At 39.8% G+C, this 17,942-nt stretch overlaps 1 protein-coding gene across 9 annotated transcripts in view; it reads left to right on the top strand.

Moving 5' to 3' along the window:
- ABCC9 (ATP binding cassette subfamily C member 9) overlaps positions 1-17,942 on the top strand; it is a 69,409-nt gene that overhangs the window by 11,959 nt on the left and 39,508 nt on the right. For all 9 annotated transcript variants that reach the window (XM_056516406.1, XM_056516408.1, XM_056516405.1 and 6 more), the window contains 10 exons: positions 299-420; positions 1,304-1,470; positions 2,142-2,384; positions 6,356-6,550; positions 9,105-9,269; positions 10,794-10,949; positions 12,779-12,913; positions 14,196-14,358; positions 14,993-15,033; positions 15,995-16,137. In XM_056516406.1, coding sequence (XP_056372381.1) covers positions 299-420; positions 1,304-1,470; positions 2,142-2,384; positions 6,356-6,550; positions 9,105-9,269; positions 10,794-10,949; positions 12,779-12,913; positions 14,196-14,358; positions 14,993-15,033; positions 15,995-16,137 — 1,530 coding nt within the window. The remainder of the gene's footprint in view (positions 1-298; positions 421-1,303; positions 1,471-2,141; positions 2,385-6,355; positions 6,551-9,104; positions 9,270-10,793; positions 10,950-12,778; positions 12,914-14,195; positions 14,359-14,992; positions 15,034-15,994; positions 16,138-17,942) is intronic.

Below are 17,942 nucleotides of genomic sequence, written 5' to 3'. Positions count from 1 at the left end.
GGCTGGCTAGTGAGGCATGAGGAGGTTTTCCACCATAAAATTCACAGAATCCTTTAATGAACTGTCTAGGTTTTAATGGGATGAAGGTGAAGCTGTTGTTCTTTGCATTTGTTCTTCTCTCAAGCTATAATGGCAAGCAAATATTGATCAGAGTTAAGCACTCATGAGGACAAAAATCTTTTCATCTCTAGGAAATTGATGTTTGTCCTCTTCAATAGATTAGTAGAACATCTATGCTTTCACACAATGGTGAAAGAATGGCACCAAATTCACTAATTTATAACTTATTTATTTTTAGACAAATGAAATCTCGCCACCTGCATCTCTTCCTACCAGCTATAATGGGATTTGTGGCTGCCACTGTATCCATAGTCTATTACCATAATATTGAAACATCCAACTTTCCAAAGTTACTGCTGGGTAAGTCTAAGTCTGATATTTATGTACTCTTAAAAATCCCAGTATTTTAGCCAAAGTCAGCTTGTCTAGGTTGAGCAAGATGGTGGAATGGTGTGAGAATATTAAAACAGAGAGGAATAACTCACTATTCTTGCAACTGGTAGTCTCATAGGAATTACTGCACCTTTCATAAGGTACATACTGAAAGCTACTTTTAGAATTATTACAAAAGAGAAAGCCTTGCATGCCTGTTGCATTTCTATGATGAGCTTTTAGGCATTTTTTAACACTGCTGAGGAAAATCTTATCTGCATTCAAAAGGGCTATTTCAAAAGGCCACTTTGAATAGTGATCTGACCACAAACTCTCCTGTGCAGATGTTGCTCTTTTTTTGCAGCTGATTCTGAGATGATCTCATCTGCTCTCTCAGTCAGGAGATGGTCAGACCAGACATTGAAGAATAATGTTCCATACAAGTATATTGTCGAAATTACCTGCAGCTGAACCACCTGAACAAGCCCCTGACAGATACCAGCCAGGATGCAGGATAAAACTAAATTCCATCAATTCTTTTTCAAAATGAGCATATTTCCATATTCTCACTTGGATGCATCCTGCTTTTTCTAGGAGGCAATATGGCTTTTGTTAAGTTATGTGCCTTTTCCTTCACTTTAAGAGCAAAGTTCCCCTTTAGATTAAGTCCCCTTCAGTGGATTTCCATACCTGTGTGAACATCTGCCATTGTGGATCTGTTTGAAGGGTTATGGCCCAGGAAAGAAAACAGTGGCAGGTGACGTAGAGGATCACTGTGCCTGCACTGTATCAAGCAGTGGAAGCTAAAATTCTGTAGTTACACTTATTTTTAAATTTATTTCTAAGTTATGCACGTGCACCTGTTTTACAGCCCTGTTCCTTTACTGGATAATGGCCTTTGTCACCAAAACCATCAAGCTTGTCAGATACTGCCAGGATGGGGTGCCTTTTTCTCAGCTGCGTTTCTGCATCACTGGAATCATGGTCATCCTCTATGGGCTGCTGATGGCTGTGGAGATCAATGTCATCCGAGTCAGGGTATGTGGCTTCTTCCTCAGGATCTGGAAAAATATCAGTGGTACCAGGAGGCTGAAGATGGCTCCTTAATCCCAGGAACTCTGGCTTGTGTCAAGTTTAGGCTCAAGTTTAGCTTAGCCATAAAGGTTTGGTTAATTCTGTGGAAATCAGTGGTCATTTAAATCTCTTTAAATGTGTCCTTGATGTATCCTCTGGTGGTGTGTGTGTGTGTGTGCCTGTGTGCATCTATCCACACAAAGTGCACACATATTTGAGTAGACAGATGCATATTTATGCACAGGTGGAGGGTATAGGTGGATGCAATCTGTGAAACATGTGCTGTATTAGTGTTGATGAACTATTTATGTAGTGAATCTGTAAGTTAGCATATGTTCTTACCCATGATAACTTAAAATAATTTCCCAAGAATTCATTCTTACTGTTCACTTGAGGTAGGTGGTACTGATAGGGTTCAGAACAGTATCCACATCCCACATTGCTCAATTGTTTGCCAGTTATCTGTCAAAATAGAAATGCTCCTATTTATATGCAAATTTATATTTAAATTCAACATATAATTACCTTTAAAAGCAAATTTGAAACTGTGGTTGTCTTGCACATTATTTTTAGTAAAAAATTACTATCAATAAGCTAATTTCTGAGCCTGTGTTTGTCTGTTTTCTCCTCTGCAGAGGTATGTGTTTTTCATGAACCCTCAGAAAGTAAAGCCTCCAGAGGATCTGCAGGATCTGGGAGTGAGGTTCCTGCAGCCATTTGTCAATTTGCTCTCAAAGGCAACTTACTGGTGGATGAACACTCTCATTATTTCTGCTCACAAGAAACCTGTGGACCTGAAGGCCATTGGGAAACTCCCAATTGCAATGAGAGCACTTACAAATTATGTCTGTCTCAAAGAAGCCTATGAGGAACAAAAGGTAATAACAGGTGTCCATGTCACTGTTGGGCCTTAGAAAGCCAAAGTGTCACTTTGAATTTCTTCAGCTTTCATGAAATCCTAGTTTTAGGAATTTTTGAACTCAGGACTGTTTGTTCCAAGGTGAAACATTGGCGTAGGAAGTTACAATCCAATAGTCACTGTTTGGTTTTAAGTGAATTTATAGCAGGAGAGAGTTGCCAAACTGAGTGCAACTGGAAACTAAAACCACAACAGAATGATCACTTGCTAGATTTTAATAATGAAAGATTTGTTTAAATCTTAGCTACTTATGAAACTGGAAGATACTGTGTCCATAGTTTTCAGCTGGAAACACTCATCTTCCCCTTTTTTTTTTTCTTCAGACAGAGAAACAGCCAAAACCACACATCAAGAACAGCCAAAATATGGATGTCTTAGCAGTGATTTAGTCACCAATCCCAGACACAGAACCATACAGGCTGCAATGAAGAAAATTAACTCCATCCCAGTCAGACAAGCTTGGTTGGGAAAACTCACTGGGTAGGGCAGGATTTTCCAGGGAAACTTCTGGATGCATTTAGGCATTAGCAGCTGCTAATGGAGTTGCAGGCTCCTTTCTGTGCCCTCTGAGATGAAACATTTATCAGTACAATTGCTTATATTTTAATAGATATAGGTTGCTTTTCTTTCCTTCTGCAGTTGAGGATTACAGAGACCACAGATCAAGATCTTTCTGCTTTAGGCAGAAAGCAACTGAAATTTTGGAACTGAGCTTTTCACAGCAGCCTGGGAGAGGTGCATCCCTTAGACCAGTCCCTTAAGGTGCCTAAACCCTACTTAAAGAGGCCAGGGACCTGGGTATGTGCCATTTTTGATGACAGGCATCACTGCTGGGTGCCAGCATTTGTCTGTAGCTTGTTCACATCTGCAGGTACTGGCAGTGGCTGCACAAAAATGCAATTCAGATGCCAAAAAGGCAAGTTAAATGTGCATTTCTCATGTGCATGAGCACAAACTTTCAGCATGTATCTTCCCTCAGTGTATGTCATGCACATATAAACAAACACTTGTATAAATGTTACACATGCAGTTACACTCACCTACATTTCTGATGCTGCTTTACATCAGGTATTTTCTGTTCTGTAGCTGTCTAAAGTCTTGAGATTACCACAGCCTCTAGCACATTTGTGCTACTATTCCAAAACAGGCTGCCACCCTGAAGTAACTGGTATTTTGTAGATAAAGTTAAAGTAAACCAAATGGCTAAAGCAAATCCAAGGAGCCAGGCTGTGGGACTCACTGCAGTTAATTCCTGCGGAGAAATGAGTTGGCTTGTGCCTGGTTGGGCCAGAAAACAGCCACAGAATTAGGAAAATTCTTCAGACTGGAGTGTGGTCTGCAGTCTGGAGGAGGTGATATGCTCCTGTCTCTGCTACCAAGTGTATATCTTACACTAATCTCCTGCAACTGGGGAGGGGAGCCCCACAGCCTCCTCTGGATTAAGTGTGGTTACCCCAGCCTGTGCCTGGAGACAGCTGATTTCAGCTGTGCTCCATGGCCCTGCAGAGAGAAAAGTCCTGCTCCTTCCCAAACCCTTCTCACACCTTGGTGAAAGATGCTGAACATGACCCTGAATACTCTGTATTGTGAAATGCCTTTGAGATAGCTCACATGACATTGTGTTGCTATCTCTTCTGCATGCTATGAAAATGGAAATAATTGTATCAATTCTCACATAATTCCATTAACCCCCCCTAAAAAAAGTGATCTTCTTTCTGTTGTTGTTTGGCTTTTGTTTCAGTTTCTATTGAATAGACTTTTTTCACACCACATATCAGTGCATCGTATCAGATATCCATAAATAGATTTAGCGCATTGATATTACATTTGGCTTAATCCACCATCCTAAATCCTGTATAATTTGTCCTGATGGTCAATAGAAAGCTTTTCTTTTGGGCACTTAATACAAAAATCAATTTTTAAAGTCAAGGACCATTAGTTTTCTATGTCTGCTATTCATGTGCCACTATGGCTCTTACCTGTTAGGGCCAAGAAAAGGAGGAATGAAATTGTGTGAACTATCAGTCACAGGGACAGAGCACTGCCTTCAGCAACAGGCTTATGCTGCCAGCTCCAGAACTATGGGAACAGTCAGATTTCCATATCTACTGAGGCAAACCTTATGGGTGACTTGATTTTTCAGCAAGCACTGTCTCACTGCCCTTTATTCCAACTGTGGAGTGCCCAAGGTAGAGAAAATTACAGGAATTTGAAAGGAAGTTGGCAAAGACAAGGAAAACGTAACCAAGTGGCAAAACTGAGAACAGCAGCCCAGATAGGTTAATTAACACCACAACATTCTATGCAAGCCCATAACACTCAAAGACCATTCTGGAAAAGAAATTATGATTAGTAAAAGGTCTTTCTCCCATTTCCTGTTACATGCTTTAGCTAATATGAAGTCCAGATTAAAAAAAAAAAAAAAAAAGAAGATGAAAAAACAGTGCTTAACAATAAATTAGATAACTTAATTAGTAGTTCTTTTCCAAAAGGAAACAAATTTCATATAGTGATTACCAATGTGTGAAGTGCAGTAACATTGAAAATGTCTATTCAGTTGTTATAGAAATAAAGATTTACAGTTGCCATTTAACAAATTTACTATTAATTGGATGTCCAGAATAATATAATATTTTTTTTTCTCAAAAGATGGCAGCCATCTACCTAATAAATTAGCTTAGGTCCTCTCAAGCTGTTAAAGTTATTAATAATTTATTTGAGGAGGGTGATCAACCCTTTTAGGGCACTCAAGCTCAAAAACCATTAGGCCACAAATTCAGAGCCTTTTGTCTGGGCAACTCACATGAGCCCTTGTGCTCTTTCCCTCCTCAGAGGAACCAGTTTCATTCTCACCCCTTTCTGAAATGGTAGCTCTAATTTGAACCCCAAGGTACTTATTTCTCCTTCCTAAGCTCCTTTGCATTGGCCTGGCCTTGTCTCTGGCAGGCACCTGATCCACCTGCACACTTTTGGCACCATGCATATAATCCATCTCACTGTGGAAATGGCATATAAGGGAAAAACTGAGAAAAGAGGAAAATAAAAAAAAGACATGAGGCAGCCAGGCAGGTTACAGGCATGTTTGCTCTTTAGTGAACTTGCTGGGGCAGGGGGTGGTTGTTGCTGGGCTGTGCTTAAAATGTCTCTGTGCATGCTCAAGAGGGCTTGGCTTGGCTTGCAGTTTGCAGGCATCTGTGCTACTTGAGAAATGACAGATGCTTGTTTAAAGTGTCAAAAGCTGCTGCCTGAAGTGCAAGAAAGCACTCTGCAGAGCACAGCTCTGGTCAGTAAAACCCTTCCTTTGTTAAACTGAAAGGATCTCAGGGATATCAGAACTCCTCTGATTACACAAAGCTATATCTGGTGGTTGGTGTTTTAGCCAAGAGCTGTGTAAATTCACAGATCTGAGGTTGATTTAATCTACCTCCCATCCTGGTCTTCTGCTTTCATTTTTTGAGAACAGTCATCATTAATTGATTGAAGTATGTCATCCTGGAAGGCATCCAAGAGATGGAAAAAATTCCAGGCAATTTAAACAAAACTATATTTTTGTAATGGTAATGTATTTTTCCTGAAATCAGAAGCCTTTGCAGCTTGTGAAACCAGGATTACCCATGTGAGAAAGGGCTGAAAGGTCAGGCTTTCCCTGAGCACATGAGACAAAGAACAATGGCTGCCTGCTGGCATGATAATCTAGCATTCCTGTGTTCAGGCAGGGGAAAGTGGTGGGATATAGAGGTGAGAAACCACAGTTACCAATTGGAATTTGCTGTGAAGAATGTCTGAAATCCGTCAATAATTACAACATGTTTGCTCCCTCACCTGGTCCAAACCACCTTTCAGGAACCTTTTGGGCATCCAGACAGGAATGTTGCCATATAAAGCCTAAGGATTCTCTTAATGCACTGTGTACCTGTTTTTGTTTTCCAGAAAAAGGTGGAGGACCATCCCAACCGGAGCCCCTCCATTTGGTTGGCCATGTACAGCGCTTTTGGGCGGCCAATCCTGCTCAGCAGCACCTTCCGCTACCTGGCCGACCTGCTGGGCTTTGCTGGGCCACTCTGCATTTCTGGCATTGTCCAGGGCTTCCAGAACACAACCAACAATACAAATAGCACAGAAAAGGTAACCTGGCAATGTGGATTGAAAGGCTCTGGTAGTAGTTTTAGAGTCATATGAGGTATTTAAGACAGTTGGCTGCATGCTTTGATAGGTGTGTGGTCATCACTGTGTTATTTCATGGTTTCTCTTGAGCAAATTGAGTATTTCTATTATGAGAGACAGTCAAGTTATAAACCTGAGCAGGGAGCCCTGGGTAGGAGTGGAACACAGCTCATGGAGTCTCCCCCCAGCTCCCCAGCCATCTGTCCTGATGGAGTCATCCCAGCAGTTCTGGGAAGAAGGAATTACTTTTTCTGCACCTCTTCAACTGTGCCTGTTTCTTTCAGGCAGGACACAGACTGGTGGTGCCTCAATGATTCATCCAGCCTGGGAATTTTCCTTAATTCCTGTCCATTTTTCAGTTATACTTCTCTGGCAGTTTTGAGTTCTCTCAAATCTGCTCTTTTACTGTGAAGCTGACAGTAGCCTGTCCCTGTTTGTGACTGATTGTATTGATGGCTGCTGTGATGAACTGTGTTGGCACAGATTCTGAAATTGAAAAGTATCCACTTTACTCAATGGTGTTCTTGACACTAGAGATGCAGAAGAGAGGACTGGTCAGTGCTCATTTCAAGTTTCACTGAGAACGTTCAGGGATTATCTCTAAATGCTGAGCAAGCCTCTGATACAGAACATTTTCTATCACAAGAAAAAGAATTTATGAGTAATAAAAAGATACAGGTAAAATTATTTTGCTGATAGCAGAGAAGAAATGACAAAGACATTTTCCTGCATTTGTCTTCTGATAGAGAAACATCTCCATAGAGGTTTTGAAGTGTTTTATCTCTGAATAAGCAGATAGGTATGGAATAATGGAATAACATTTTCCTCTCCAGATAAAGTATTTGACTATCATCACTATCCAAATATCTTTTTCTTGGCTGCTCACTCCTGACATTAATTTCCTTGACTGATGGTCTCAATTTGGCTTGTGGCTTTCACTGTACTGAACAAGATTTTAATTGTACAGCTTATTAAATAAAGCTTTTTATCATCCTTGAACCTGCACATGCTGGATTTGAGCCACAGAGTTAAAAGGCAAAGTGCATGTTTTGCCTGCAAAAATGTTGGAGTTTTTTGCATGGTGAACAAACAGTATTTAAGGTTGAAAATAATTTCTATATCTCAGATTTAGGAATCTGTACCTTGTCTGCTTCCTTTATCTTTTGTTCTCTTCAGTGTAGTGATTTCAGTTGTGACTTTTTAAAGTTTTAATGAGCATTGGCTAAAGGGAAGATTGGAATTATTGGAGATCTTGAAAGCACTTGGCTTGGTGACAGTCACTGTTTCTCTTGGATACATTTCAGAATATATTTGCCTTTCATTTATGGCTTTTAATAAACTTTCTCTTAGTTGTTCTTGCTATTAAACATTTCTCCTTTAAATTCTCTCTAGTTCCAATTAATGTGAATACATTTAATTTTATGCTTATTCTGCCTTAATTCACAAGAACTCCATATACATTGAATAAAGGTATCTAAAAATGTTATTTTCTTATTGATATCCCACTGTGAAAACAGGGGGAAGTTAGATGCAGCAGAACATTAAGAGAAAAGTTTTCAAATATATTTATCTCACCATTTATTCACTTAAGCAACCCTTTTTTCAAGGAGTCTTGGGCAGATGGCTTTCTTTCTTATATTGCCCATACCTGTCATCTCAGAATCAGGCTGGATATTTCAGTAGAACAGGCTTTTTGGCTTTTTTTCCTTTTTTTTTTTTTTTTTTAATATTTTCTTTTTTTTTCTTTTGTTTTTTTTTTTTTCCCCCTGTAAGAATTCCAGTACATCCTGCTTCCAGCTGGGTCGGAAATACCAAAGGAACAGTCTTCCTTGGACAAATGTATTTTGGTACATTTGTTTCCTTTTCTGCCTGAGACAGAGCAGAGCAGTGAACACAAAAAGTAGAAAATGAAAACAAAGGGCTTTAAACAAGATTTTTTTTCTCTTCCATGTCGAGGCATTTAAATCTCATTTTGTGCAGAATACTGCCATGTATAGTCATATATTATTCAGAATTTATGGGTATCACAGACTACATTTGTGGAAGGAATTGTTTCCATAATATGCAAATACAACATAAAAAACTGATCCCATATAATAAAAAATATTTTCTTGCAGCTTCTCTGTGGAGCAGATATAATGAGCTTTAATTTCTACTGAGTAGCAGTTCATAGAAAATATCCTACATCCTACAAGTCACCAGAATTTGATGGGGAAACTAAAGACAAGGCAGATATGGTGATCTTATTGTTCCTTTCCTGCTAGAACTAAGTCATTTTAGAACTGCTAAAACATCTCAATCTTCAGTCTTTGGAATGGGAGTGGAGTTTTAAATTTGTATCCAAATGATTTTGACATAGAGGTCATTTGAGAAATCTGATTTCTATAACTTTCCCATAATGCCATCAGTATGTTTTATTCTATCTAATGCAATGATTAAATTTGGTTGTTTTCAGCTTCTCGGGAATATGCAATCCCTCCTATGGCACTTGCATCATCTTTTCCTTTCTTTTCAGGTGAAGGATCCATCAAACTCCTACCTTTCATCAGAGGAATTCCTCAGGAATGTTTATGTCTTGGCAGTCCTTCTCTTCCTGGCCCTCATCCTGCAGAGGACATTCCTGCAGGCCTCCTACTATGTGACTACAGAGACTGGCATCAACCTCCGGGGTGCCTTACTGGTGAGCAAAGACCAGCCAGGAGATTCACTAATAACAGCTCCAGCTTTGTGCTTTCATTTGCCTCATTCTTTACCCAAAGACTGACTTGAAATGATGGTTTCAGAGAAGATATGTGCTGTATTTCTGCATTATTATACAGAAAACTGGACAAAGTAGTGCTGGCAAAGTGCTGGCAGCAATTCCTTTTGCTAAAAACTAATCCCATCATTCTAACCTGTTTGAAGTTTAACACCCATAAAAAAACCATGCATATAAAAATACATTACAATCAGAGATAGGTGAAGATCAGCTGTGTCATTTTGGCTCTGCATCTGTTTTATTCATTTGCTTATGAGTTTGCTTCTGCTGACTGTGGACAGAGTAATCTGCAGAGTGTCCTTGTTTTATGGGAACGCTGTGCATGCGTCGGGAGTGGTGACTCTGTATATTTATGCCCTTTAGCACAGAGCCCTGTAGGATGGGATGGGAGTGATTCATCTGCAGAGCTGTGTCTGTAACCCCAGCATCCCTTAACCCTCTGTGAGAGCCTTGTTTATGAACTGGAGCCAGCAGCTCCAGCCCAGCACGTTGAGGGGGGTGTAGCAGGGCTCTGCACAGACCAAACTCCACAGGCAGCAGTAGCAATCCAGAAGCTGAACTGATGTTTTGCCAGATGTAACTAACCATGGGAATATCATCTCAGCATGGAAGCTTCTTTTTTTTTTTTTTTTGTACTTGCTCTGATTGATGGAGCTGCTTCAAACATTTTCTGCCTTCTCCCAGGATAGATGGTACAGACTTGGGGATGAAAGGGCACCTGGTTATTTCCTTTTTGTGACTCCTTTTTGTAATGCCCACTTACCAAAACTGGGAATCTTAGGACCATATGCAACTGATTTAATTCACTAGGCATTTCTGATTAATTCTACACGATAGACTTTATTCATGAAGAAAATAAGTCAAAAAGGACAAATTATTTTTAAAACTTCCTTGGAGCTGCAGTGTTTGATGTTTCATCATAACTGCAAACTGGGCTCACAATATTTGTCTTTACAATTCAGTAGGTGTAAGCCCTGATTAATTTTAAACCATGTTAAACTCCTAAAAATTTTATGGAAAGGAATGGACAGGTAAGGGAGAGAAACCCAAAGGAATACATACCCACTCTGATCAAACTTCACAGCATGAATTTACCTGCCTTATCAGAAACAAGAATCTCTGACAGAAAAGCAGGCTCACCAAATGCTTGTTAAAAAGGTTCTTCGGCCAGTTTCCTAAATTTTGATATTTTGTTGTCATTTTTTGTTCTATTTTAGGTCTGAATTAAGCAACAAACCTTTTAAGAGGAATTGGAGTTTTTAAAAGTCAGTTGTCTCTCTTGTGCTTTCTCTTACTCTGTCTCCACCTCTCTCTGTCTAAGGTGAGAGACTGGGAGAAGGGCTGCCCTACATAAAGGCTGATGATGCAGTTTGAAACATCCCACTGCTACTGTTCTTTCATAATTACATCATTTTAATAACTTCCTTTTTTTTCTCTTTATTGCAGGCAATGATATATAATAAGATCCTGAGGCTTTCTACATCCAACCTGTCCATGGGAGAGATGACACTGGGACAAATCAATAACTTGGTTGCCATAGAAACCAACCAATTAATGTGGTTCTTGTTCCTGTGCCCAAACCTGTGGGCAATGCCTGTTCAGGTAGAGCATCCAAGTGAGGGCCTGACTTCAGAGATCCTCCAGCCTGGCTGAGCAGAGTGCCTGTCTGGGACACTGCCACAAAATCCAGAGGGGAACCTGCACTTCCCACTAAGATTAACAAGCAGAAAGGCGGCCAAAGGGCTGGAAAGGTGTCCCTCCAAGGGCCAATGAAGGGAGAGGGGTTTATTAGCAGGATTTCTATACCTGTGACTTGAAGGATGAGGACCTGCAATCCTTTTCCTGCTCATGTTTCTTCCACTGCTGACACAAATCCATTGCTTTTATTTTGCCACCTGGCATCAGCACTGAGCATTGCTTCTGCAGTGTCCACTTGTAACTGGGTTTTGTGGCAGGACCAACAGCAGTTGAATCCTGTTCCATGACTGACATGAACACTGACAATGCTCAGAGGAACTCTCATCTAAGCAAACTTAGTCAGTGAATACACCAGCTTCTTAACAAGGCTGGGAAAGAAATGGTGGCAGATCTGTAGGAAGGAAAGGTTGAGATTATTTAGCTTGAAAGAAATCTTAAAAAATGCCAAGGATTTAATGACCTGAGACATACTGATTTTCCATGAAGCTTGGACTCCTTTAACCTCTTCAGAATTTTAGCTCAGGATGTGTTTGGCATGATTCTTACCTTTCAGTGATCCCACTGACATTAAAGAATTTTTAAGAGGGCTAAAACGAACTCTTAAAGTAGATCTGTTGTGCTGAATTTCCTGAAACTGTATCAGTTATCTATTTTATTAGGCAGTAATTACTACTACTAATGGGTTGGGTAGGGTTTAGAGTGTCATGAAATAGTTTATGAAAAAAAAGGATAAAAAGGCTATCTGGAAAGAGAAATTAGAAATAATATATATGGTTTCATTTCACTGTTTCACATTCTGTGAAGTGGATGAAAGAGTTGCTATCAATACTTTGAAAGTTGTTAAATGAACAGGTGATCTGATTGCTGTGGCTGGGTATGGCAATTTGCAGTACAGGAGCCTGAAAAGCTCAATATTGCTTTAAAAATGTTAAAGTCCACTGATTCTTACTTCTGATGTTGTATAATAAGAAGGGAGATTTAAAGACAGACTTGTTTATGAGATGGAATTATGAGATATGCAACTAATTCTGTATGTCCTCTTATCACTGAGGACATCTCTCTACCACAAAGTAGAGCTTTTAATAGAAGTATTTATATAGCAGAGCTTGAATTAACTCAGGAACCAGAATCACAGCAGCCACATTCAGCTATTCCCAGGTAACCTTCTGTGGGAAGTGTTCCCAAACCCTTTGCTGGGCTAAGGCAGCATTTTCCTCCAGAGCTTCATGGTTTGATGCCCAAGCTCAATTTGTGTCAGTCCCAGCACATCTGCTTCGTGCTTCAGTGCCTGTCTGTGATGTCCCTGTGCCTGCAATTGCACAGGGACACTACAACAGAATGCAACTGTGATCCATGACAGCCCTAAGACCTCTGAATGCTTCCAGAGTGAGGTAAGGAACTCTAGTGTAAACAGGACTTGAGGCCAGGAGCTCTGTAAAATGCCTCGGGGCAAGCACCATCATTTTAGTGCTCCTTTAGTTTTGTGGAAACCCAGTCAGGAATTAGAACTACCAGGCACTAACACAAACTATTTAGTTAATGTCAAAAAGAAAGGCTTCTGGGTTTATTTCCCACACTTTCCAAATGTGACCTCCTGAAGTACAGGCTCAGCTGATTCCTATGAACCATTTAAGTGTTTATTAGAAGAACAAACATTTTTCTCTTGGTGTGGTTCTGGCATATTGAAATCTACTTTTTTTTTTTTTTTTTTCCTCCTGTGTTGCTTTTCACAGATAATAATGGGTGTGATCCTCCTCTATAACCTGCTGGGAGTGAGTGCCTTGGTTGGGGCTGCTGTCATCGTGCTCTTAGCTCCCATCCAGTACTTCATAGCCACCAAGCTGGCTGAGGCTCAGAAGAGCACTCTTGTAAGTGAATTATTTCAGTGACATTTGTGATCCAGAAATGAGAACAGGATTTCTAGGTTCTGTTATTGTAGTTTGTGAAAAACACTGTGTGTGTTTGGGCAGGCCATCTCTCAGTTTCACTGTCCCTTCTGTTTTTCTGTGGCTCTGTGTCTCTTCCTTCCTCACAATTTGTCAGAAGAAAATATCAAAAAAGTATGTGGGCCTTGACCTGCCTTCTCTGCAAAGAGTATTTTTAATCCAACTAGCACAAGTCTGTCTGAATTCCACTCCATGAAAGGGTGTTATTCCTACATGCAGATGGTGTATTTCATGAGATGTTAGCAAACAGTGCAAATGACTGATAAATTATAGCAGGAAAGTATTAAAATATGTGCACAACCTCCCTCTGTAAAGTCTAGAGATTTTTTTTACTCTCAGCCCAAGCTTTGGTATTCTCTAAAAATCAGTTTGCATTGCTGGATTATTATCTATTAATATCTAAATTCTTCAGTGCTGTAAGTTTATTTTTCTTCCTCATTTAGTTCACCAATTAGAAATGTTTTCTGCTTCTTTGTCTAATTTTTAACTTTATTGCTGTGACCCTTGAACTTTTAAAATAAGCCTTTGATGTTTAAGCTGCCAAATATTTAGAAATCCTTTTTATCATAATATTCAGTAAGCAAATTATTGATGCATGGATCTAATTGCCAGCACACTTCAATTCTGTTGACTTGTGACAGTTTTTATAATCTGTATGAATTGTACAGAGGATTTACCTTTGCATAATTTTGGAAATAATCTCAATCCTTCCTGCTGCTCTATTCTGACTCTGACTCATAACATCTTTTGGATGATGATTTTACCAGAACTTATGATTACTGTTTTCTGATGAGGGGAAATTAGCTAAATACACTGATAAATATCTCACTTATTTTCACAACTGTATCCCAGAATGATTCTTGCATCAGCAAATACACACATTTAAGTTTCTGTCAATTGTGGACACCATTGGCCTACTAACCCACCTCCCTGAGTTTCACCCTCTCTTGAAGGGTTGGGATGTTTGGAGTAACTTTTCTTTGCAGAAAAGGGTCATATGGTTGTATATACTTTAATATCTCCAAAGAAAATTTTACATTTTTAGAAATTTTGTATTTTTTTCTCAGTATGGAACCTGTACAAAATCACAAACGAACAAAATTATTTTTTAAATGAATTAAACAACAGAAGTGAGGAGAAAAAAGGCTTGTCATTAATACTGCCAATGGTTACAATTTTTCCCTGGTTTTCTCTTGAAATGAAGGACTATTCTACTGAGAGATTAAAGAAAACCAATGAGATACTCAAAGGCATTAAGCTATTAAAGCTGTATGCCTGGGAGCACATATTTTGTACAAGTGTGGAAGAAACGAGAATGAAAGAGCTCACCAGTCTCAAAACCTTTGCACTTCATACATCTCTTTCCAGTAAGTAAATGTGTTTTTAGTGCTCAGAAAAATGTCCTGTTTTTCATGTCAACATTCCTCCCAACTTCAGCTAAAGAGAGATACAGCTGTGCCTGTGGCACTTTTGTCTGTGTGTAATGTCATTAAAATAAAAAGGCATAATAAATTATATAACACAGAAATTCAAAAGGATAGAATACATATTGTTGATTTTTTTTTTCTTAAATAAGTTTTCTGTAACCTTCATTGTGACATTACAGTTAGGAGTTGTTCTATAGTAAGAATGCTCCAGATAATATTGGCAGCTCTGACTGCAGCAAAGATAAATTATGTTTTCTGCATATAAATTGAGTTTTCTGCAATGTAGAAGGGTTGAGTAATGTTTTAGTTGTATTTCATATTAATTTTGCACATAATGATTTTTATCCCAGTTTAGTAGAGTAGACAAAGAGAGAATTCCATGGCTTATTTGTTGGTGTGTTTAAGATCTCTGACTATCAGGGAAGGAAATTTCTTCCTGCAGACTAATTTTCCTTTGGTAGTTTTAATAACTTGAATTGGAAGTAACTGGATTATTTTAGTGTCATACACTTACTGTAAAATTGTTTTTTCTTATTTTCTATAATCTGATGCTTGTTTTATTTCTCTTTCCCAGTTTTTATGAATGCAGCCATACCAATAGCAGCTGTTCTTGCAGTAAGATATATTTTTTTTTAGTTTTCCTTATAAAAAAGGGAGAGAAAAGTGGGGGGAGGGGGTTTAAAAAGGATAAAAGGTCAGCATTGTTATTGTAGGATCTATTCTTCATAAAACCAGCAGATGAATTAGGGTGCCCCTGCTAACTGCAGGAGAGAATGACACTGAAAGTTTTCATTCCCAGAAGGTGGGTTGGTAAAACCAAAGAGAAAAATAATTTTTTACTATAAGAAAGAAAAATCATTACATCTTGAATTTTGGAAGAAAGAAAGAAAGAAAGAAAGAAAGAAAGAAAGAAAGAAAGAAAGAAAGAAAGAAAGAAAGAAAGAAAGATCATTACAACTTGAAAGAAGGCCCATATTGAAAAGCTCTTTTTGAAAGAAGTTTTGAGTGTCTTTTCTTGTCTCTTTAGCAGCAAAACTCAAAATTTTCAAGAAAGGGTACTCTGCAGTTTAAAGAGGAATAAATTTTTCTTGTCCTCTAGCCAGGTTTAAGTCTCAGCCTCATGCACTAGAGGAGCTATGCCATGCTGGTTAGTAAGGAGATTTCACAGACCAAATTTTGAGGGCAAAGTATACTGAGAGTGTATACAAGAACTGGAACATTTATGACCAGAATTCTGCATCTGTGAAAAAAACCCCTAAGATTTGTCATATTCTTAGTGGTTATTTTTTCTGCATTTTGTATTTCCTGTAAAACCTAAGGTCAATTACAAAGCTGTAATCAAATGCTAGATTTTACAGTGAAAACATTTTCACTCTTTGATGTGTAAACCTCTTGAAATCACTGGCAAGATTTTAAAATCTATTTCAATTTAACAGAACACACCTTTCTCTTCAGATTATCCTGATTCCCAGTGAACTGAAGTAGTTATTAGCCTTACTGAGCAAAATATTTTGCTTGCTGTCCTTGTCCATCTTCAAGAGTCCTTGTTCTGACATGTTCTTTCCCTGTGTGACAGACCTTTGTGACTTATGCATACACCAATGACAAGCCTCTGCAGCCTGCCCAGGCATTTGCATCCCTGTCACTGTTCCACATCCTGGTCACTCCTCTGTTCCTGCTCTCCACAGTGGTTCGGTTTGCAGTCAAGGCCATTGTGAGGTAAGTGGTCCTTCTCCATCCTCCAACTCCTGAACACTCATGTTCAGTGGCAGAAAAGATTGTTTCTACCTGCTCATGTGTAAGAGTGTTATGAGGTGGGACTCTGATGCTGAAGATGTGTGAGAAATTAGAGTGACTTTTTCTTTTTATTGCATGACACAGAGACAAAGAAACACAGCACAGGAAGGACAGGGAGCTGCTGGAGCCAATCCAGAGCAGGAACACCAAGGGATCAGAGGGATGGAGCAGCTCTGCTGGGAGGAAAGGCTGAGGGAATTGGGATGGTTCAGCCTGGAGAGGAGAAGCTTTGGGGTGACCTTATTGTGTCCTTGCAGTGCCTGAAGGGAGCCACAGGAAAGATGGAGAGAGACTCTTGACAAGGGCCTGGAGTGACAGGACAAGGGGCAATGGCTTCACACTGACAGAGAGCAGGGTTAGATTGGATATAAGAAAGAAATTGTTCCCTGTGAGGGTGCTGAGGCCCTGGCACAGGGTGCCCAGAGAAGCTGTGGCTGCCCTGGATCCCTGGAAAAGGTCCAGGACAGGCTGGATGAGGCTCTGAGCAACCTGGGGTAGTGGAAGGTGTCCCTGCCCATGGCAGGGGTGTGAGAACAAGGTCGTCTTTGAGATTCCTTCCAACCCATTCCATTCTGTGATTCTGTGATTCTGTGATTCCTAATGATCCATTCATTTTACAATTTCACTGACTTTGGCAGCTTGGATTCAGAGCTGCACTGTCCTTCCTTGGGAGAGACTTCTCCTCTCACACTGTGGCCACTCACCACTGCTCTTCCCTTACACTCTCTGGGATTTTGTCAGCACTGAGGGGGTGAGAGAGCCTGGTGTGAAGCTCTCTAGCAAGACCAGCCCAGCTGAAGCAAGGAAGAGTAACTGGCTTAACCCCACCTCCACATAAAGTACACTGGGCTATAAGTGTAATTTAATGATGTCCTGCATCCTGGTCCAGGTATTTAAATCCATAAAACAGCCCAACAGAGCAGCTTCCTTCATGCTGGGCTATAGAGCACTTAATTTTGAAGGAGCAGATTGGTATAAGTAAAATTTCAGGCTTTTGTTGTGTCAGTGGCCTGTATGGACAGAGTCACAGCCATACGGTGGTTATGCAGACCTACACACTGCCAAGATGTCCCAAGAGGTGCAAAGGCAGAAGAGTGTCAGGTGCCAAGCACTATCAGGATGTGAAGACAGAACTAACCTTCCCACCCAGAAACATCATTCTTTCATGCCAAGGCTGAGGCACATTGGCAAGATATTGCATTGCTACTGTCACTGCCTCTTTTTGGTGGGTAACGGTAATACCAAACAGCAGTCAAGGGGACTTCAGGCTCCACAGCTGTCATTTGCCAGCACTACACTGACTTTAAAAACAAAAATAATTAAACAGAGTTTATTTTTATCAAAGCAGCAGCAGGAGCAGAGCCACATGAAACGTTTTCCCTAGATTGAAAATGGTTTCTGAGTAGTGGAAAATCTCCAGGCTCCTCTATAAATCATCCCAGCCTCTACATCTCTGTACTATGTTTAGCATAGCCCTAATACCAAAATGGTGTGTACATTTTCTTTAACACTGCTGGCCACCCCTCAGGGCAATATTTAAAGACCAGATTTGCCAAAACAAACTGCATCCTTTGTCTAACTCATTTCCTAGCATCTTTCTCCCATGAACATCATGTCCCCCAAGTGAAGGATCAAGAATGTGTGTTTGGCCACTCCATGTTTCTATCCTCTATCAAATACATACACAAGTATGTGCTTATTATTTCTGTGATTAAGAGCTTATACTT

This window comes from Oenanthe melanoleuca, chromosome 1A (assembly GCF_029582105.1).
Source record: "Oenanthe melanoleuca isolate GR-GAL-2019-014 chromosome 1A, OMel1.0, whole genome shotgun sequence".
Taxonomy (NCBI): domain Eukaryota; kingdom Metazoa; phylum Chordata; class Aves; order Passeriformes; family Muscicapidae; genus Oenanthe; species Oenanthe melanoleuca.
Note: the sequence above shows the minus strand (reverse complement) of the source record. Positions and strands in the feature narration are given on the sequence as shown.